The 23,373-nt window shown below is 45.8% G+C and overlaps 1 protein-coding gene across 8 annotated transcripts in view; it reads left to right on the forward strand.

The window, feature by feature from the left end:
- LOC130290373 (putative bifunctional UDP-N-acetylglucosamine transferase and deubiquitinase ALG13) overlaps nt 1-23,373 on the forward strand; it is a 167,942-nt gene that overhangs the window by 71,378 nt on the left and 73,191 nt on the right. For all 8 annotated transcript variants that reach the window (XM_056537934.1, XM_056537936.1, XM_056537929.1 and 5 more), the window contains 4 exons: nt 18,697-18,802; nt 18,921-19,029; nt 20,630-20,694; nt 20,822-20,922. In XM_056537934.1, coding sequence (XP_056393909.1) covers nt 18,697-18,802; nt 18,921-19,029; nt 20,630-20,694; nt 20,822-20,922 — 381 coding nt within the window. The remainder of the gene's footprint in view (nt 1-18,696; nt 18,803-18,920; nt 19,030-20,629; nt 20,695-20,821; nt 20,923-23,373) is intronic.

The raw sequence follows: 23,373 nt of genomic DNA on the forward strand, positions 1-23,373 counted from the left end.
GCCCCGCAGGGCCTGGTTTTCATGCCTTCGGGAGATGTCATTAACAGACCCTTGGGTCTTACCGGAACAACCGGATCTTTTGTTTCAGGGTCCTATTTTTAATCCAGACACTCGGTCTGCACCTAACTGCATGGAATTTGAAAGGGTAATTCTGAGGCGCAAAGGTTTATCTGATTCAGTCATCTCTACATTACAGTCAAGTAGGAAGCCTGTTACCTCAGCAATATACTTCAAGATTTGGAAGGCTTATTTTAAGTTTATAGACCCATCCTTGGTGGACTTTAACAAACCCAATATTGCAAAAAGGTCTTAAGTTAGCCACCCTCAAGGTGCAAGTGTCAGCCCTAGGATCCTTGTTCTCTTAATCTATAGCCAGTCATCTGTGGACTGTGTGAAATTTTTTAAGGCAATCAAAAGGCTCCAGATTCCAAAACTTCCTAAAACTCCTTCTTGGGATTTAACCTTAGTTCTCAATATGTTATGTGGTGAACCCTTTGAGCCAGTTTCCTCTATCTCCATCAGACACCTGACTCTGAAGACTGCTCTCCTGGTAGCTGTTACCTCTGCTCGTAGAGTGGGGGAAATAGCTAATTTTTCTTGCCTTGAGCCATATACTCATATCCTAGATGATAGAATAGTTCTTAGGACTGACCCAGCATTTTTGCCGAAAGTGGTATCTAATTTTCACTTGTCTCAGGAAATAGTCTTACCCTCATTTTGTAGCAACCCAGCAAATGAGAGAGAAATCTTTCCATATGCTGGATGTAAGGAGGTGCGTTATTTCTTATTTGGAAAGAACTAAAGATTTTAGGAAATCAAATAGACTATTTGTACAATTCTGTCGCCAGAATAAGGGTAATAGTGTTAGAAGTGACACCATAGCTAGATGGATTAGGGAGGCTATTTGTTTGTCTTATGTCTCCTCTGGCCTTTCTCCTCCTGTTCTCAAGGCTCACTCTACACGTGCAGTTGCATCCTCCTGGGCCGAGAGGAGAGGGGCCTCGATAGACCAAATCTGTAAGGCGGCCACCTGGTCGTCTCCCCACACTTTTTTTCGCCACTATAGGTTGGATGTGGGGAGCTGTTCTGATTTATCCTTTGGTCGTAAGGTTCTCCAAACTGTTATCCCACCCTAATCTTGGTCTCTGGTATTCTCTCAGATGGTGCTGTCATGGTGATGGGAAAAGCCGGTAATTACTCAACGGTAATTCTGTTTTCACGAGCCATGACAGCACCGCTGCATTCCCACCCTTTTGTTTTTTCTAAATATTGTATCACGGGTGTTTAGGTCGCTTGGGGGGGGGGGGGGGGGGAATGGAAATTTATGTTTGCTTGTTTAGTTGTTGTTTTCATGACTTATTACTAACTGTCATGACTGTTATTACTAAGTAGGAAGGCTCTTCTAGGTCTCTGTAACTCGCTGAGGATGGAAAGGAGTGGACTTTTATTCTCCAAGGTTTCCTGTCCCTAGGGGCAGAGTCCCTTTCTCAGGTGGTGCTGTCATGGCTCGTGAAAACATAATTACCGGCTTTTCCTATATTTAGGGATGAGTTAGTTTTTTTTATTCCGTTTTCTTTCCCTTTTTTTCAGGTGGGGACTCGGGAACTGCGGCTCACTGTTTCCCCATTGCGATTGAGGGGGCCCAGATATTGCGTATATGTGCGGTTAACCCCCTCTCGCCAACCGTCAGCGCCTGGGGTTGTATCTCATGGGTCCGGGTCCCCCTATCTCCCTGCTCGCCTCGCTCACACATGGTAGCCTGGCGTGATGCAGGTGACTAAAGCTGGCTGAAGACTTCATGAGGTAAGTTCTTCAGACTGAGGTGAGTATTTCCCCCTTTAGGTGTGGACTTGCAACCTCTGGAGACCCCTAGTTTTTGGCCCACTCTTTATTTTCACCTGGGCAACCCCTTCATGGGGGTCTGGGGGCTTATTCAAGAGGGACTAGCAACCCTCTTAGTTTCAGGTTGGGGGACATATGCAGTGGTGTGACACTTGTTGCAGCAGTGAGAACTGTATTCAGGCACTGGCCAGCTCCCTCCCTCAGCAGCCGCGGCTGCCGACTTTCACTTTGCGAGTGTCAGCTTCAGTCTCAGCCGCATCTCGCGCCCATCTCTCTGTTCCCATCGGCAGTGTGTAAAGCTGCCAACGGTGTTTTCACCTGCTCCCTTCCCATTGCGCTCGCACATGCGACCGCATATGGGCTTAGGGCTGAGAGCGGGCGCCATTATCTCCTGGCCACATGTTCTCAGCTGCGGGCTCTGGATGGTCTTAAACCCCGCCCACCTGCAGGCCACGGCTGCGACTTTCACTATTTTGAATGTAAACAGCTTTGGCTGCATATCGCGCCTGTCATAGTTCCCTGTTCGGCAGCGGAGGCTGCCGGCGGTGTGTTCGCCTGCTCCCTTCCCCTGTCATTCACGTATGCGTTTTGGGCCAGGAGCAGGCGCCATTATCTGCCGCATGTAGTTTGACCGGGCCCTGTACGGACTTGGCTCCGCCCACCCGTGGCCGGCAGGGATTCCTCAGAGCACAAATCGGTGCTGTGTGCGTGCAGAGGGATTTTCGGGGCCATTCAGTGATGCCCTTGCTGGGTGAGACTTATGTCCGAGCCTAGACCGGTTCATCCCTCTATACAGCTACGGGAGGTTACTTATTACACCTTTAGGGGCTGTAACACTAAAATGTGTGGTTGTGCTGAACCCGTTTGTTCTACCTATACCACTGCTCCCCCAGACCCCCCTGTGAAGGGCTCCCGTTCTGTGGGGACTGCCTTGGAGGGATCCTCCCTACACCGGCCCTCCAGGGGGAACCGCTCTTCCCCTATCCTGACTCTCTTGCAGCGTCATAGGGGTGTTTCATCTGACTCATCCCCAGAGTCTCCTGGCAGGCACGGGCGCTCCCCTCACAGGCATCGCCCTGTTACTCCAGCTGGTAGCAAGCGTCGCTCCCCTAGAGGACGCTCCTATGGTTGCCGCTCTGGTTCACCAGACCCATTTACCAGGTCAGTCTCTCCCTCTTCCAGGGCCACCTCAAGAGGACCCAGGAACTTCGGACGTGGCTCCAGAAGTTGCCTTTCATTGTGCCCGACCTCTTCCAGGGCTGCCTCACCTTGTTCCCTTTCACGTGGAGAACTTGTGGATGAGGTTTCTTCTTTGGTCTCCGACTCAGAGGACCACACGGATATGCCTGATGTGGTGTAGTCATTGGTTTCGGCCATAAGAGACACCTTCCGTGTAACCCCTTAAGGCTTTAAGGACCCAGGACGTACTAGTATGTCCTGGTGTTTCTCCGGTCTCTGCCGCACCCCGGGCAGAGATCGGAACGGCTGGCCGGCTGAAATCTTTGCCGAGGGGGGTCCCGGGACCCCCGCATGTCGGCGATCGCCGGAAATCGCTTGCGAATTCACGCAAGCGATCTTCGGCGATTCGGGTCCCTTGTGACCCGATGACTGCGAAATACAGTGTGATCAGCGGTGTATGATTCACCGCCAATCACCTGCCATTGCTGGGGAGCGATGACAATACTGTCACCGCCCCAGCAACGCTACTATTGGCCGGTGATCGTCCGGCCAATAGTAGCGTGGCAGAGGAGGGGTTAACGGTCCTTCCCGCCGCTGTACCCGTTCGCTGCGTTCAGTCAGCGGATACAGCAGCGCAGAGAGGACCGTGGATCCCCCCTCAGAGCTCCGGAGCCCCCTCTGGAGCCGTTAGAATAGGGACAGACTCTTGCAGGGACAGGTAGGTGAATAGGTGTCAATAAAGTTAATAAAAGTAAAAAAAAAAAAAAAAAAAAAAAAAGTAACCCCCCCCCCCCCCAATGGGTCCCTAAGGGGCCTATTAGGGTCTGATCCCTGACCCCGGGCCCAATTGGGGGTTCAGGAAGCTGCGTGCGCCATCCATTTTTATTTATTTTTTTTTGTCCGCAGCCTTTTTTTTTTTATAAAAAAAAAAAATAAATAAATAAAAAAAAATCCCCCCTGACCCCTTAACCCCTTAAGGACCGGAGGTTTTTCCGTTTTTGCATTTTCGTTTTTTGCTCCTTGCCTTTAAAAAATCATAACTCTTTCAAATTTACACCTAAAAATCCATATGATGGCTTATTTTTTGCGCCACCAATTCTACTTTGTAATGACGTCAGTCATTTTGCCCAAAAATCTATGGTGAAGCGGGAAAAAAATCATTGTGCGACAAAATTAAAAAAAAAACGCTGTTTTGTAACTTTTGGGGGCTTCCGTTTCTACGTAGTACATTTTTCGGTAAAAATGACACCTGGTATGTATTCTGTAGGTCCATACGATTAAAATGATACCCTACTTATATAGGTTTGATTTTGTCGGACTTCTGGAAAAAATCATAACTACATGCAGGAAAATTAATACGTTTAAAATTGTCATCTTCTGACCCCTATAACTTTTTTATTTTTCCGTGTATGGGGCGGTATGAGGGCTCATTTTTTGCGCCGTGATCTGAAGTTTTTAACGGTACCATTTTTGCATTGATAGGACTTATTGATCGCTTTTTATTCATTTTTTCATGATATAAAAAGTGACCAAAAATGCACTATTTTGGACTTTGGAATTTTTTTGCGCGCACGCCATTGACCGTGCGGTTTAATTAACGATATATTTTTATAATTCGGACATTTCCGCACGCGGCGATACCATTTATGTTTATTTTTATTTTTATTTACACTGTGTTTTTTCTTTTATGGGAAAAGGGGGGTGATTCAAACTTTTAATAGGGAAGGGGTTAAATGATGTTTATTCACTTTTTTTTTGCACTTTTTTTTTTGCAGTGTTATAGGTCCCATAGGGACCTATAACACTGCACACACTGATCTTTTACATTGATCACTGGTTTCTCATAAGAAACCAGTGATCGATGATTCTGCCGCATGACTGCTCATGCCTGGATCTCAGGCACTGAGCTGTCATTCGGCGATCGGACAGCGAGGAGGCAGGTAGGGGCCCTCCCGCTGTCCTGTCAGCTGTTCGGGATGCCGCGATTTCACCGCGGCTATCCCGAACAGCCCACTGAGCTAGCCGGCATGCTTTCGGTTTCACTTTAGACGCGGCGTTCAACTTTGAACGCCGCGTCTAAAGGGTTAATAGCGTGCGGCACAGCGATCAATGCCGCGCGCTATTAGCCACGGGTCCCGGCCGTTGTTAGAGGCCGGGCCCGAACCGCTATGACGCGGGGCCACGCCGTGGCCCCGCGTTATAGATCGGGAGTGGACACATGACGTTCCAGTACGTCATGTGTCCTTAAGGGGTTAATAGGTCCCCTAGGGTCTGATTACACAAAGCACCACATACACACTTCCCTGCCCCCCCCACCCCCCGCCACTGTAGAAAAAAGGCGATGGCCCGCCGGGCATTTTCGGCAGCGGAGGCTTATGCTTTTTTAGCCTCCAACTCCGAATATGCCAGTGAGGACGAGGAAGATCCTACTTTTTTGTGTTCTTCCTCGTCCTCCTCATCTAGTAGTGATGATGAGTCCCCTGTACGGCGGCGAGGTCACGCACCCCCCATGAGAGGGACCCAGTGGCCGACACTAGTACGAGTGGCAATGCCGCTCGTAATAGGAGTCCGGCCCCCCAGACAAGTGCACCGGAGCCCCCTTCCGATAACCCTGTCTGGAGCCCCAAAGAGGGTTATCAGCTACGGATTCCTGAGTTTGTTGGCGACTCAGGAATCCGGATTGATCATGCTGGCTTCACTGATCTGGAGTTTTTAATTTTTTTTTTTTTTCAGTGACAGCCTGGTCAATCTAATGGTGGAGCAAACGAACTTGTATGCCCAGCAGTTCATTGCCCACCACCCCGATTCCTTTTTGGCCAGGTCCAATGAATGGCGCGCCATTGATGCAGCAGAAATTAGGACATTTTGGGGCCTCTCGCTGCATATGGGCCTGGTCAAAAAACCAAGAGCTCGTCATTACTGGAGCGGGGACGTCCTCGGCGATGACACGGAAGCGGTACGAGGTGATTCGGAAATGCCTGCATTATGCAGATAATGCGGCATGTCCGCCCCGAGGTGATCCCGCTCATGACCGGCTTTACAAGTGAGGCCGGTCATCAATCACTTTGGGGCCACATTTTTGGAGGCCTATGTACCGCTCAGGGACCTCTCGATAGATGAGTCTCATCAGTTTTAAGGGGAGACTAATCTTCCGCCAGTATATTCCCTCGAAGCGGTCGCCGTATGGCGTGAGACTCTACAAACTCTGCGAGAGTACCTCCGGGTACACTTGCAAGTTTAGAGTATATGAGGGACGAGATTCCCGTATTGAACCCCCAGAATGTCCCCCCCACTCTGGGTGTTAGCGGGAAACTCTTTTGGGACCTTGTGCACCCATTGCTGGATAAGGGTTTCCACGTATACGTGGATAATTTTTATACAGCATCCCTTTGTTCAGATCCCTTTCCACCAGATCCGCTTGTGGGACCGTGCGGAAGAACCAGAGAGGCCTCCCTCTAAATTTGGTCCAGATGCCTATCTCCAAGGGTCAGTCCCGTGCCCTGACTCATGATAACCTGTTGTTGGTGAAGTATAAGAGTCCTTATACTCACCACTATTCATGGGAACGGCAGCACCCCTGTCCCTGTGCGAGGTACCGTGGGACCGGTCCTCAAGCCCGATTTTGTATTCTGGACTACAATCGGTATATGGGGAGAGTTGATCTCTCAGATCAAGTCCTCAAGCCATATAACGCCATGCGGAAAACACGGGCATGGTACAAAAAAGTTGCGGTCTACTTGGTACAGGTTGCCATGCACAACTCTTTTGTACTATCCCAGTATGCTGGCAACACAGGGACATTCCTCCAGTACCAAGAAGAAGTCCTAAGGTTCCTGATCTTTGCTGACCGGGAAAGATAAGGCCGAACTTCCCAAGGGTCATGAGTTATAGGTGCCAGGATTGTCCCAGGCCAACACTTTCCAGGTGTGATTCCCCAACACTGGAAGGACTGGACGATCCCAGAAAAAATGCAGTTTGTGTCACAGGAAGGGGAGACGGAAGGACACCACATATCAATGTGACACTTGCCGAGATAATCCGGGCCTCTGCATAGGCTGCTTCACAGAGTATCACACTTCCATAGAGCACTAAATTTTTCCCTTTTTCATTAGAATTTTCCATAATTTGACCAATGTACCAAGTCCAGAGTACATTCCAAAATTTAACCCCGATAAATCACTAAATTGCCCCAAAAAACCTGAGGAAATAAAACCTGATAAGACCTCTGGGGGTGTTTTTTTCAGAAATGGGTCATAGGTCACCGAGTCACTATCATTGGGGACTTTTTATGTTGCCTGAAATGCGCAGCGCTCTCTCTCCACCTGAGCGGGAGCGCATTTGAGGCAACAGGTTAGGGACGGCCACACACATCACATTCCCAGAATGATGACTCAGAGCATAGGGTTTGGGGCGGGCATATTCATTTTTTTTTTTTTTTTTAGTTTTGGCTATGCTCTGGGTCATCATTCTGGGAATATATCCTTTTTTTTAATTATGATCTATAATTTTCTGGCCCACTGTACCCCATATTACGGGCCTCTGTACCCCACCTGTCTACCCCAGTTACGGCCCGTTGTCCCCCATAGTGTCCCCCTATTTTAGGGCTCAGTGCTCCCCCCATTAATGCTCTTTGAGGGGGGTCCACATCCTGGCTCCATATCAAGATCAAGGTCCCTGACTGCGCTACCACTCAAGCAAGACCTGCTGTGCACCCACCATGCCAAATTCATCAAAAAAAATAAGGTATGTCCATATAAATTTATTTACAAATTGTGGGGGGTCTTTTCTGCTATTAACCCTTGTAAAAATGTAAAATTTTGGGGAAAACCCACATTTTAGTGAAAAAAAATAAAAACATTTTTTTACATATGCAAAAGTCGTGAAACCCCTGTGGGGTATTAAGGCTCACTTTACCCCTTGTTACGTTCCTCAATGGGTCTAGTTTCAAAAAAGGTATGCCATGTGTTATTTTTTTTTTTTTTTTGCTGTCCTGGCACCATAGGGGCTTCCTAAATGCGACATGACCCCCCCCCCCCCCCCCCCCATTTCAGCAAAGTTTGCAAATGTGACTCCTTCTCTTCTGAGCATTGTAGAGCTCCTGCAATGCACTTGATGTTCACCTATGGGGTACTTCCATACTCAGAAGAGATGGGGTTACAAATTTTGGGGGGTATTTTCTGCTATTAACCCTTGCAAATATGTGAAATTTGGGGGGGGGGGGAAACACACATTTTTTTTTTTTTGTGAAGAGAAAATTTGTATTTCTTTTTTTTTTACATATGCAAAAGTCGTGAAACACCTGTGGGGTATTAAGGCTCACTTAATTCCTTGTTACTTTCCCCGAGGGGTCTAGTTTCCAAAATGGTATGGCATGTGTTTTTTTTTTTTTTTGCTGTTCTGGCACCATAGGGGCTTCCTAAATGCAACATGCCCCCCCAAAACCATTTCAGAAAAACGTACTCTCCAAAATCCCCTTGTCGCTCCTTCGCTTCTGAGCTCTCTACTGCGCCCGCCGAACAATTTACATAGTCATTTGAGGTATGTGCTTACTCGAGAGAAATTGGGCTACAAATAGAAGTATAAATGTTCTCCTTTTTACCCCTTGTAAAAATAAAAAAATTGGATCTACAAGAACATGCGAGTGTAAAAAATGAAGATTGTGAATTTTCTCCTTCACTTTGCTGCTATTCCTGTGAAACACCTAAAGGGTTAAAACGCTGATTGAATGTCATTTTGAATACTTTGAGGGGGTGCAGTTTTTATAATGGGGTCATTTGTGGGGTATTTCTAAGATGAAGACCCTTCAAATCCACTTCAAACCTGAACTGGTCCCTGAAAAATAGTGAGTTTGAAAATTTTGTGAAAAATTGGAAAATTGCTGCTGAACTTTGAAGCACTCTGGTGTCTTCCAAAAGTAAAAACACATCAATTTTATGATGTAGACATATTGTATATGTGAATAAAAAAAAAATTATTTGGTGTATCCATTTTCCTAACAAGCAGAGAGCTTCAAAGTTAGAAAAATGCAAAATTTTCAAATTTTTCATCAAATTTGGGGATTTTTCACCAAGAAAGGATGCAAGTTACCACAAAATTTTACCACTATGTTAAAGTAGAATATGTCACGAAAAAAAGTCTCTGAATCAGAATGATAAGTTAAAGCATTCCAGAGTTAATGTTTAAAGTGACAGTGGTCAGATGTTCAAAAAATGGCTGGGTCCTTAAGGGGTTAAAGGACCCAGGAACTTCGAACGTGGCTCCAGAAGTCCCCTTTCTTCGTGCCTGACCAACACCCAAGACTTTCAGCCCTCACGCTGAATTTGATGTCCTGCTGGAATCCGCCTGGAGGCATCCTGACAAGAAGTTTCAGGAAACGAAGAAGGTTTAAGCGCGGTATTCCGTCGCCAAGGACCTCATTGCTCGTGGACCTCCTCTCCAACTGTGGATCTACCGGTCTCCCACCTCTCTAAGGTGACTGTCCTGCCGTTGACTGATGCGGCTGCCTTCCAGGATCCAGTGGACAAAAAGGTGGAGACTTTGGCAAAATTTGACTTTGAGAAAGTAGGTTCCTCCTTTCTTCCTCCTTTTGCCTCTGCCTGGGTGTCAGATGCCCTTTCAGTATGGTCTCCCTACTCCGCCAGGTAGTATTCAGGATTCCTCCTGTGGATCTATTGGAACTAGCTCTCCGATGCTCCTCAGCTGGAAATTTTCTGTGTTCTGCTCCCATGCTCAGCCGCTGTGCTGCCTTTGCCACAGGCTACCTGGTAGCCCTCTGTCGCTCCATGTGGCTTATAGCCTGAATGCCGACACAGCCTTCAAGAAGTGAGGCGACGGGCGGTAAGAGTTCCTTATACCTCTGGCTAAAGCTCACAGAACCACTTTCCATCGGAAGTCCTCCTTCCGGTCCTGCAGACCTTTGGTTCCAACAAAGGGTCCAGCCAGGCACCTTCACGGGTAGAGGGCTTCCCCCTTCCGGTCCCATCCCACCCGTAGGCCTTCCTCGGCCTGAAGGGTCGCCCCACCCACCGACCTTTCTCGGGTGGTTGGTCGCCTCTTACTCTTCCGGGATGCCTGGACCACGCACATTCAGGATTCCTTGGTCGGGGATGTGACAATAAACAGGTAAAAACTCCAGGATGTGGACAGGATGCACGGGCGCTTGACTACCAGGTAACATGATAAAAAGGTTTATTTTCCCATAATGCAACGCGTTTCACAGCACAGCTGCTTCATCAGGCTTGATGAAGCAGCTGTGCTGTGAAACGCGTTGCATTATGGGAAAATAAACCTTTTTATCCTGTTACCTGGTTGTCGAGCGCCCGTGCATCCTGTCCACATCCTGGAGTTTTTACCTGTTTATTGTCACATTTTATTGAGACGAGGAGTGGCTGCCTGACACCTTAGGCTGGGTCCACACTACGTTTTGTCCCATACGGGAGCGCATACGGCAGGAGGGAGCTAAAAGCTCGCGCTCCCGTATGTAACCGTATGCGCTCCCGTATGTCATTCATTTCAATGAGCCGACCGGAGTGAAACGTTCGGTCCGGTCGGCTCATTTTTGCGCCGTATGCGCTTTTACAACCGGACCTAAAACCGTGGTCAACCACGGTTTTAGGTCCGGTTGTAAAAGCGCATACGGCGCAAAAATGAGCCGACCGGACCGAACGTTTCACTCCGGTCGGCTCATTGAAATGAATGACATACGGGAGCGCATACGGTTACATACGGGAGCGCGAGCTTTTAGCTCCCTCCTGCCGTATGCGCTCCCGTATGGGACAAAACGTAGTGTGGACCCAGCCTTATTTATATTCTACGCCTTGATCCATTGTTGCACTTGGTGAAGTGTAACCCATTGGGGTAAGAGCAACACTCACTATTAATAATTCCTTTGTGCAACAACGGTATTATACGATGGAGCGCTGTCTGTCTTTTGTCTCACTTGGTCGGGGATGTGGTAGTCAATGGATACAGGATCGAATTTGCTTCCCTTCCATGGGATTGCCTTTTTCTTTCCTAGACCCTCTGGTTCCCCTCTCTAGTGAAGGCAGTTCGGGGCGCGCTCCAACTCCTTTTTATCCAGGGAGTAATTGTCCCGGTTCCTTCAGCGGAACGTTCTCGAGGTTTATTCCAACCTCTTTGTGGTCCTCAAGAAAGGAGTTTCTGTTCGCCCCATCTTGGTTCTCGAGTATCTCAGCCAGCATCTTCTGCTTTCCCATTCCGAATGGAGTCTCTCCGTTCGGTGCTGGTGTCCATGGTTCAAGGGGAGTTTTTGCTCCTCGGTGGACATCAAGGATGCCTGCCTCCACGTCTCATTGTTTCCTGGTCATCAGCGATACCTCCGATTTGCTGTTCCGGATGGTCATTTTCTATTGTGGCTCTCCATTTCTGTCTGGCCACTTCTCCGCGGATCCTTTCCAAGTCATTGCGCCTGTGATAGCCCTTTAATATGGACATCAGTTGTTTCCGTGATTCCTGACATGGACGACCTCCTGATGAGCCTTCCAGCCAGGGCCCAGATCCTGGAGAGTCTTAGTCTCAACCTCCAGACCTTGTCTCTCTTCGGTTGGAGGGAACGGGACAAGTCCAACCGCTCTCCTGGGGCTCCAGTTCGACGCAGCCTCTGCCCGCTTTCGACTCCGCCAGACAATCGTCCGACTCTCGAGTCCGATGACTTTGGCACCTTGCTCCAGTTTCCATTCGCTTTTGCATGGATGTCCTGGGTCGGTTGGTGGAGGCCGTGCCATTTGCCCACTTTCATCACTGACCTTTTCAACTGCTGATTCTCTTCCGGTGGGACAGGTCTCCATTGGCTCTCGACAGTCTTGTCAGTCCCTTCTATGGTGGCTTTGTTTTCCTCCTCCTGATTTTTCAGGGGTGCTCCATCCTGCCCCTCTTTGCCTGTCTGTTGGGCTGGGGAGGTGTTTTCAGGGACCGGCCGGTCTGGGGCCTTGGTCCCCCCGAGAAGCCCTTTTCCCCTTCAACATGTTGTGGTCTAGGGCAATTCTTTCTTTGCTTGCTTCTTGGGAATTTCTCTTCTGGGTGGAACTCAGGTTTCCGGCCATCTCGGCTATCTTCATTCTGGCCGTCCCTGGGATGTGGTCTTCTCGGTTAGTCTTCAGTCGTCCAAGACGAGTGGTCCCCACATCTGGGGGTGTTTGCAGTGATCTGCAACCCCTGGGGCGCTCCTGTCGTGGACCTCTGCTTGTCCCGCCACAACCGAAATGTCCCTCTCTCTTGGTCGGGCTTTGCCCTACCTCATCTGTTTTGTGGTCGGGCGTTGCCCTACCTTATGTTTCCTCCCCTTCCTCTTTTCGGGGTCCTGAGGAAACTCATAGTAGGGCGTTCCCGACCTTCTCGTGGCCCAGCCGTGGTTAGTCGTCATGTTCAGACTCCTGATCGACTTAACGCTGCGCCTTCCCTATTGTCCAGACCTCCTAGCTCAGGTCTCCTGTGCCACCTATTTACCGTCTCTGCTTTTGCCGGCGTGGCGGCTGAGACAGCGGTTCTGAGGACCCACGGTTTCTCTTCCCAAGTGGTTCGCACCATGCTGAGGGCTCACAAGCCTTCCTCTGCAAGACTTACCACCATACCTGGCGGTCTTGTTTTCATTGGTGTGAAACTCAGCTTTTTTTCTCCGGTCGCGGTTTTACTTTCCCGACCTTTTTCCCTTTCCAGTCAGGGCTGGCCCAAGGGTTGGCTTTCAGCTTCCTTAAGGGGCAAGGTTTGGTCCTTTTTCCATTCGACGTCCTCTGACGTTCAATTTTCATGTCCGAACCTGGTTCAGGGAGTGGCACAAGCTGCCCCTCCTTATCAGTCCCCTTCTTTCCCTTACACTTGGTCTTAGGTGCACTGCACTGCAAGTCACCCTTTTTGACCCTCTCAGGAACATTTTTCTTCGCCTCCTTCCCCGGAAGGTGGCGTTCCTTATTGCTCTTACCTCTGTTAGGAGGGTGTCTCTTGCCGTTCTTCCTTCCTGGTTGTATACAAGGAAAAGTTGTTTTCCGTCCAGGTCTGTCCGTCCTTACCTTAGATGGTATTTGCCTTTTTTTCATCTCAATGAGAACATCGTCCTACCATCCTTTTTGTTCGGCCCCTTCTCATCTCTGGAAGAGTTTGTTCCACTACCTGGTTGTGGTGAGGGCTGTTCGGACTTATCTGTCACTCTTTTTCCTTTCGGCAGTGTGACCCCTTTTTTTTTGTTTTTCCGGAAGGTCATTGTACAGGGCAGCCTGTTTCTACGGCCACCATTTTTTGGCCATTTTCAGATCCGGTCTGCTATTTTGGGAGCTTACCGCTGCAAGGGCAAGATCCCACCCTTCAGGGGTTTGGTTCATTCCACCCGTTTTTCGGGGCATCCTGGGCCCTCCGCTGCATGGCTTCGGCCTTGCAGCTCTGTAAGGCATCCGCGTGGTCGTCTTTGTACACTTTCTCAAGGTGCTACCAGATTCAGACCTTCGCATCAGTTGATGCTACTCTGTGCTGTAAGATGTTGCAGACAGCGGTGGTCCAACCGTCCACCTGTCTAATTCCTTACCCACCCAAGGGACGGCTTTGGAACGTCCCATGGTCTGTGTCCCCCAATGGAGCCGATAGAGAAAATATATTTTTTTTTTATGCTTACTGTAAAATCTTTCTCGAAGGATCCATTGGGGGACACAGCTCCCACCCTTTTTTTCTGGTGTTCCTATTTCAGTTATCTGTCCGAAGGTGTGTTCAGTTGCCTTTTCTTCTGATTGCTCGGACAGTTTGTGGTTTTCTCTTGACCTGTCGGTCTTCTATTGCTCTCGGACTAAAACTGATTAGCTCAGGTGCCTGTGGGCGGGTATATCCTGCTGGGAGGAGCCGACTTTTCTGTTGCCATAGTGTCAAGCCTCCTAGAGACAGCAGCATACACCCCATGGTCTGCGTCCCCCAATGGATCCTTCGAGAAAGAGATTTTACGGTAAGCATAAAAAATCTCCTTATGGTGGATAACCCCTTTAATGGTAGTGATATCAATGCTAATGATACTGGGAGTATAGGGAATAGTATAATAGTTCTGGGGATAAACTTAAAATGATGGCATAATTTAGAAAGTAGAGGGAGTGCTGAGTATATAGGACAAGAGGGAAAATGGAGGAAGGGGAAAGAATAACAGAGGTGGACAGAAATGAGAGGGTATGACCACTAATCGAATACAAGTAAATATATGTGAATTTATTACTAATAAAATATAAGTGGGTATCGCAGGGCCCTTGCGATTCCCACCTAAAATCAGTACAAAAATTGAATAAAACGAGGTATATAAGCATTAAAACCAATAAATGCAATTCCCCTAAATGGGGATGAAGTAATGTACTACAGATAGTGTCCGTATTATCACGGATATTCCTGTGTAAAGAAAGTGGCAGTGCAACAATCTCAGTCATGTAAGAAAGAAAAACACAATCCTGTGGAAAGATGGGTCTCTTTGAGTTCAGTAAAAGTGCAATCACAGAGGGTGCAGTTTATGCGATGCCTCTATTGCCGGCATCAAGGAGGCAACCTGTTTGGGAATCACTTTCAAAGAATACCCCTATGCAATCCCTAAATTAGTCCTCAAATGCGCATGGTGCTCTCTCACTTCGGAGCCCTGTCTTATTTCAAGGAAACAGTTTAGGGCCACATATGGGGTATTTCCGTACTCGGGAGAAATTGCGCTACAAATTTTAGGAGTCTTTTTCTCCTTTTACCCCTAATGAAAAGGAAAAGTGTGGGGCTACACCAGCCGGTTAGTGTAAAAATGTATTTTTTTTTTTTTTTTTTTTTTTTTACACTAACAAACTGGTGTACTGGCTTTACACTAACATACCTCTTATTTTCATAAGAGGTAAAAGGGGGGGGGGGGGGGGGAAAGACCCCCAAAATTTGTAACACAGTTTCTCCTGAGTACGGAAATACCCCATATGTGGGCGTAAAATGCTCTGCGGGCTCACAACAAAGGCTCAGGAAGGAGAGCGCACTATGTACATTTGAGGCCTAAATTGGTGATTTGCACAGGGGTGGCTGATCTTACAGCGATTCTGACATAAATGCAAAAAAATAAATACCCACATGTGACCCCATTTTGAAAACTAAACCCCTCACGGAATGTAACATGGGGTAAAGTGAGCCTTAACACCCCACAGGTGTTTGAATTTTCATTAAAGTTGGATGGGAAAATGAAGAAAAAAAAATTTCCACAAAAATGCTGGTGTTATCCTAAATTTTTTATTTTCACAAGGGAAAATAGGAAGAAGAAAAAAAAAAATGATACCCCATATGTGGATGTAAAGTGCTCTGCGGGCGAACTACAATGCTCAGAAGAGAAGGAGCACCATTGGGCTTTTGAAAATTTGTCCCAAATTGAAGGCCACGTGTTTACAAAGCCCCCATAGTTCCAGAACAATGGACCCCCCCCCCACTGACTTATGACCCCATTTTGGAAACTACACCCCTCACGGAATGTAATAAGGGGTACAGTGAGCATTTACGCCTCACAGGTGTCTGACAGTTTTGGAACAGTGGTCTGTGAAAATAAAAAAAAAATATTTTTCATTTGCACAGCCCACTGTTCCAAAGATCTGTCAAATGCCAGTGGGGTGTAAATACTCACTGCACCCCTTATTACATTCTGTGAGGGGTGTAGTTTGCAAAATGGGGTCACATGTGGGGGGATCCACTGTTCTGGCACCTCGAGGGGCTTTGTAAATGATCATGGCCCCTGACTTCCATTCCAAACAAATTCTCTTTCCAAAAGCTCAGTGGCGCTCCTCCTCTTCTGAGCGTTGTAGTGCGCCAGCAGAGCACTTGACGTCCATACATGGGGTATTTCCATACTCAGAAGAACTGGGGTTACAAATTTTGGGGGCCATTTTATCCTATTATCCCTTGTAAAAATGTAAAATTTGGGGAAAAATCAGCATTTTAGTGAATTTTTTTTTTTTCATTTACACATTCAACTATAACAAAAAGTCGTCAAACACCTGTGGGGTGTTAAGGCTCACTGTACCACTTGTTACCTTCCTTGAGGGGTGCAGTTTCCAAAATAGTATGCCATGTGGGTTTGTTTGTTCTAGCACCATAGGGGCTTCCTAAATACGACATGCCCCCCAAAAACAATTTCAGCAAAATTTGCTTTCCAAAAACCAAATGTGGCTCCTTTTCTGAGCATTGTAATGCGCCAGCAGAGCACTTGACATCCACACATGGGGTATTTCCATACTCAGAAGGGATGGTGTTACAAATTTTGGGGGGCATTTCTCAGATTACCCATTGTGTTAAAAAAAATAAAATAAAAAGTAAAATAAAAAAAAATTGGGGGGGAAACTAGCATTATAGTGAGAAAAAAATGTATCTTTTACACATCCAACTTTAACAAAGTAGTCAAACACCTGTGGGGTGTTAAGGCTCACTGTACCCCATGTTACGTTCCTTGAGGGGTGTAGTTTCCAAAATAGTATGCCATGTGTGTGTTTTTTTATTTATTAATTTATTTTTTTTTCTGTTCTGGGACCATAGGGGCTTCTTAAATGTGACATGCCCCCCAAAAACCATTTCAGAAAAAAAACTCACTCTCCAAAATCCCACTGTCTCTCTCCTTCCCTTCTGAGCCCTCAAGTGCACCCACAGAGCATTTGACATACACATAAGCGGTATTACCTTACTCGAGAGAAATTGGGTTACTCTTTTTACCCCTTGTAAAAATTCAAAAACTGGGTCCACAAGAACATGCCAGTGTAAAAAATGAAGATTTTTTACTTTCTCCTTCAATTTGCTGCTACACCTAAAGGGTTAACAAAACCTTTGAATACTTTGAGGGGTCCAGTTTTTATAATGGAGTCATTTATGGGGTATTTCTAATAAGAAGGCCCTTCAAATCCACTTCAAAACTGAACTGGTCCCTGAAAATTTTCGATTTTGAAAATTGCTGCTATACTTTGAAGCCCTCGGATGTCTTCCAAAAGTAAAAACAGGTCAACTTTATGATGCCATCATAAAGTAGACGTATATGTGAATCAATATATATTTTTTTTGGAATATTCATTTTCCTTATAAGCAGAGAGCTTCAAAGTAAAAAAATGCAACATTTTCAAATTTTTCATAAAATTTTGGGATTTTTCACAAAGAAATTATGCAAGTATTAACAAAATTTTACCACTAACATAAAGTAGAATATGTCATGATACAACTATCTCTGAATCAGAATGAAAGGTAAAAGCATCCCAGAGTTATTAATGCTTAAAATGACAGGTCAGATGTGCAAAAAATGGCCGGGTCCTACACTGAAAATTGTCTGGGTCCTTAAGGGGTTAAATGGGCACTGTCAGATACAAAAACTTAAGATATGTTATAAAGCATGCAAAACAAATAGGTTTTGCATTTGCTTTCATTAGAACATTTTCAGTATTTCATAGTGAAAAAGCCAGTCAAACAACTGCCCCCCTGCCTGCTTGGACACATACTAGTCCTGCTGTGTTCATGCATCATCACCTATGTCATGGACACACTTCCTTGATTGACAGCTGTGAGTGCAGGGCTCACAGCTAGAGGAAAAATCCTCCCACTGTCAGCTTATGTCCCGGTACTGGCAGTGAGGACAAGCTGGGAGTTGTAGTTTTGCTAATGCTAGGGGAGATGTGAGCAGACAGCATACTGAGGGAGGGGGCGGAGACATGCACAGTGAGGCCACGCCCCCTCCCTTTTGAGAGGAATTCAGACTAGTGAGCTAAAACTTTAATTGTAATAAAATAAATAAAGGTGCTAGACACAAATTTAGATGCACATGGTCAGGATTAAAGGAGTAGTCCAGTGGTGACTCAGTGGTGAGCAACTTATCCCCTATTCTAAGGATAGGGGATAAGTTGCAGATCGCGGGGGGTCCGACCGCTGGGGGCCCCCGCGATCTCCTGTACGGAGCCCCGACAGCCCGCGGGAAGGGGCGTGTCGACCGCCGCACGAGGCGGCGTCCGACACGCCCCCTCAATACAACTCTATGGCAGAGCCGAAGCGCTGCCTTCAGCAATCCCCGGCTCTGCCATTGAGATGTATTGAGGGGGCATGTCGGCCGCCGCTTCGTGCGGGGGTCGACACCCGCTATCTGGGCGGAGAGCCGGGGACCCGTACAGAGAGATCGCAGGGGGCCCCAGCGGTCGGACCCCCCGCGATCTCAAACTTATCCCCTATCCTTAGGATAGGGGATAAGTTTTTCAACACTGGACTACCCCTTTAAGTACGGAGTGATATATAAAAAAAAAAAAAAAAAAATATATATATATATATATATAATATTATTTATTTATAATTTATATTTTTGTAGGATCTGACAGGTACGTTTCTAAAATATTTTTGCCATGTCACACAGAGTCTCTGTTCTGAGCCCTACACTTATCTCTAGATATATATTGGAGAAACATGTGGCTTGCGCTTTAAACTCTGGCTTGTTACTGGAGACAGGCTCCATTGTAAGTCTATGAAGCCTGTCTCTTGAACTACTGATTTTGGGGTGAGCTAGGGAGTGAAGCGCACAGCTGCATGCTATATCTAGATCAGCATCCAAATTTTGACCCATCAATACTTTAGACATTTCTTTGTGACATAAATGCTTTTAAGCTTCTACATGGCTAGGCATTCAGTGGTCACCTTTCTTGCGGTTTCCTTTTTTTTAAATATTAAAAGGCTACTAGAATTAGAAACTACATTTCTGTCTAGGCAAGAAGGGGAGAAAAAAGATGTTGACATTCCTGTCGAGGAGAAAATGAAGCAAAGCACAGATGAAGTAAAGGTCTGGTAATGTTGATATTTGTATGTTTTGTAATGTTTATAGATTACAATATTGTATTTAATGTTTCTAATAAACTACATATGTAATAGACTGTAAAAGGTGGCATCTTCTTCTATAGACTTCAGAAAACCCAAATAAGATGCCATTCCCATACAAGGTCTTAAAGGCACTGGATCCAGAAATCTACAGAAATGTAGAATTTGATGTCTGGCTGGACAGCAGAAAAGGTAAGCCTGCTAAAACTTGTCTTATTGCATCTAGTAAAGATCATTAATGGGTTTTGATCAATAAATCTCCTGTGTGATCATTGCATAATTTACTTTCTTGTGGATGTCACAGAAGTTTTCCTGCTCAGCACCCCCTTCTTGTTGCCATAGCTATTAGTGATCATATTAATGGCTGGCTTTTAATATTTCTTTGCAGTCACTAATTCAGGGGAAAGATGTAGCCAAATGTAATTTCGCATCGGTGATCTCAGTTTGAATACTTGTATGGTAGGAGGCTCACTAACAGACACCCCTCCTCTTATTTGCTTAGAGGACCTCTTCTGACTTTGTCATGGGGTACCTTTTATTTTTATATAATATTTTCCCCTGCAATTTCTGTTCTTATTAAAAATGTATGAATTAATGGCCAACTGGGTGTTACCAGTTGGGGCTGTGTCCCTGCACTGTCTGAGATCATCCAATCAAAGCTTACTAAGCCAGACAGTGTAATGACACACCCAGTTGTCTGTTTCCTCATAGCACTGTATTGTGCCGTTCACCTCTTATTACTTGGAGTGTATGAGTAAACATTTTTATTAAAACAGGTCAGAAGTGGTGACAGGTCCTTTTTTAAAAGCAAATAATAAGCCAGAGAGAACCAGTGCTCTCTGGCTAACCTATTGTGATCAGCTGGCATTGAAAGATCTGACACTCACCGATCATATACCCATATTTTAAGGGTACATTCACATGCTCGTAACCATGATCAAGTTTCCCGCTGAAGAAAATAAATTGAGTTTTGATACCATTCATTTTAGTGGGCCTGTGGGAAATCCACAGTTGTGACTGCTGTCAGACCCATAAGCTTTCTTTCAGCGGAGTCAGGACTTTAAATTTCCGCAGAAGAATTCCACTGCAGAAGTTATGCCATGTGCACGATGCAGCAGAATCCCATTAAATCCAATGGGAGACTGCATCAGAAATTCCCAGCTGCCTTTTTCATCTGGATTCCACTCAGATATTCTGCCATGTGAATGGTGGTGAAATTCACAGTAGATATCCCATAGTGGAAAACCTGATGCAAGTTATGAGCCCCTTTTTAAAAGAAATCTGTTATCTGTACTGCATTTGCTGCTAAGAGCTGTAGACACTGTTGGATAGCTGTTAGGGTATAAAGGCAAAAGTGCAGTGGCACTTGAGCAACTTGGCTGAGAAGATGGGACAAAAATGTAATAAGTTTGGTGCAGTTTGCTTTCATACCTTAACTGCTATACAATTGTCTGCAAAGACCATGTCATAGGTTACATGATATCTAGGCGAGAGTTGCTGTGCTGCAAGGGGTGGTCCAATAGCAGGTTCAAAGGGATGTGCACAGTAATATAACTAATTGCCATCATTGGCTTAAAGCCTGAGGAATAAAAAAAATAAAAAAAAATACCCCTTTTAAATTAGTCAAAATGTAGTAATGTTATAGCAAGTTCAAAAAAATTCTAAATTGAAAGGTTTTTTGCTTCAAACAATGAATAGATATAAATTACTGTACCACTGTCATTATAACTTCCACTCCTGTACAGTTTTACTCAAGTTAAATACATTTTATAAATCTGTTCATTTTGTTCAGAGCTTCAGAAAACAGAATATATGGTGTTTGCTGGAAGGCATTACTGTTTGGGTGACAAGTGTCAGGTGAGTAATAATCTTATGTTAGGAATAATAATTTGTTTTGCAGGTAACTTTTTAACCCCAGATATGGTAACATAAGCCTTATGAGAATGCATATACAATAACTGAAAATCTACTACTGCAATTATAGGTGCGCTTAGAGCCTGGTGGGCGATACTACAATGCTCATATACAAGAAGTTGGACAAGACACCAATTCTGTTACAGTCTTTATTGAAGAACTGGCAGAAAAGTAAGTTTATCATAGCTGAAAAGATGAAGGGAGGGAAGAGAAGAAATGTACAATATGTTCTGAATGTTATTGCATATAATTGACTACAGAACGATTGTTGTAACCTTTTGTTGCTCTTTGGCTGGCCCATCCACAAGACAACCCCTATCCATTTCAGGAAAGGGGGTCTCTGAATAACCCTTTAATTGTAGTTTTTCAGCAAGTAATCAAATGAACTTTTTTTATTTGGGCTCGGAGTACCCCTTTTAACCCCTTCCTGCAGAACACTGTGTGTGTGTGTGTGTATATATATATATATATATATATATATATATAATATATACAGCAGATGACTCAATACCTTCCTGCATTCCGCCCTATATACGGCAGTCATTAAATATGCGCTCCTGCGGCGCTGATTGGGTTAATTAGCTAAAGTCTCTGGGTGTCCGGTGGGAAACAACTTCCACCTGACACTCCGGGACCCCATTTGATTAACCTGATCAGCGATTGGGTGTGCATGTGCGGCGGGTGCGCCGGGGGGGGGGGGGATTAGGAGGTGTGCGGCAGGTGTCCGTAGGTCTAGCAGCGGGTGTCTGGAGGTGATACGGCGGGTGAGTGCTTACCCCTTACAATTAGCAAATCTGCAGTTGTAGTTTTTCAACATGTGGAGGACCACAGTTTATAGACCACTGTTCTGCCTGCCCCTAGCTTTTTATGGGGTGCCAGGTTTTTTTTGCACTTTTTTGGGGGGAGTTTGCGGTTCGTTCCACCAGCGACTATTCTGCGCTGTTTGGCCGGACCATACCCCATTTGCAGACTGCGCTGATTGTTGTTCAGTGAATTATTACTGATCAGCACTTTTTTGGGCTACAGACATTTGGATTTTTTGGGGGGTCGGGGGGGGGGGTGGAGTTTACAGTCCAGCCACACAGTGCAGAACAGTCGCTGGTAGCACGGACCACAAACGCCTAACACCTATAAAAAAAATAAAATAAAACCTGCACCCAAAAAAAAAAAAATCATTCACTGATCAGCAATCAGCGCAGTCTGCACATGGATTACGGTCCGGCCGCATAACGCTGGTGGCACGGACCGCATACGCAGTAAATGTAAGAATCCCTACACTACACACTGAAATAAAGTGAAAACACTACATTTACACACTTACACCCCCCCCCCCCCCCCCTAAAATATTATTACCCCTAAAGCCTTTTCGGTGGAAGAGGCATATTCCATGCACTTGCCTCAGACACTGAGACTACCAATGAGGGAGAGGAGCCAGAAGTAGAGGTCCCCCATACTAGTGACCCTGGCCCCTATACAATTCCCCCTCCCCCCCCCCCCCCGAATATGTGACCTATTGTGTTACAAATTTTGGGGGGCTTTGTCTTTTACCACTTCTGAAAATGAAATAATTGGGGCTACACCGTCATGTTCGTTTAAAATAAATAAATAAATAAATTTAACACTAACATGCTGGGATTTTCCTTAATTTTCTATTTTCACAAGAGGTAAAAGGAGGAAAAGCCCCGTAAATTGCTCTGAGGGTGGACAACATGGCTCAGGAGTGAAAGCACCATGTACATTTGAGGCCTAAATTCGGGAATTACACAGGGGCAGCTGATCGTACCAGAGGTTTTGACATAAACGCTTAAAAAAAAAAAGTGACCCCATTTTGGAAATGACACCCATCAAGGAATGTAATAAGGGGTGCAATGAGCACTTTACACCCCACAGGTGTCTGACCGATTTATGGCATAGTGGTCCGTGAAAAATTTTAACTTTTCATTTGCACAGCCCAATGTTCCAAATATCTGTCAAACGCTAGTGGGGTGTAAAAGCTCACTGCACCCCTTATTACCTTCAGTGAGGGGTGTAATTTCCAAAATGGGGTCACGTTGGGGGTCCACTGTTTTACACCATGGGGCTTTGTAAACACACAAGGCCCCCTGACTTTAATTCCAGCCAGATTCTCTCTCCAAAAGCCCAATGGCGCTATGTCTCTTATGTGCCCTGTTGTGCGCCCACAGAGCACTTTACATCCACATATCGGGTATTTTTATACTCAGAAGAAATGGAGTAAAAAAAATTTGGGGCTTTTTATCCTATTACCCCTTGTGGATATGAAAAAATTGGGGTAACACCGGTATGTTAGTGAACAAATCAAATTTTTTATTTTGATGTCAAACTTCAACGAAAATTCATCAAACACCTGTGGGGCGTTAACCCCTTAAGGACCCAGCCCAACTATACCTTAAGGACCTGGCCAGTTTTTTTTAACATCTGACTGCTGTCATTTCAAGCATTAATAACTCTGGGATGCTTTTACCTTTCATTCTGATTCCGAGATTGTTTTTTTCATGACATATTCTAATTTATGTTAGCAGTAAAATTTTGTCGATACTTGTATCCTTTCTTGCCCTTGTAGTCCGTTGCTAGGGGCGATCCCCAGCATAAAAATGCATACAA

Source organism: Hyla sarda, chromosome 9 (assembly GCF_029499605.1).
Source record: "Hyla sarda isolate aHylSar1 chromosome 9, aHylSar1.hap1, whole genome shotgun sequence".
Classification (NCBI taxonomy): domain Eukaryota; kingdom Metazoa; phylum Chordata; class Amphibia; order Anura; family Hylidae; genus Hyla; species Hyla sarda.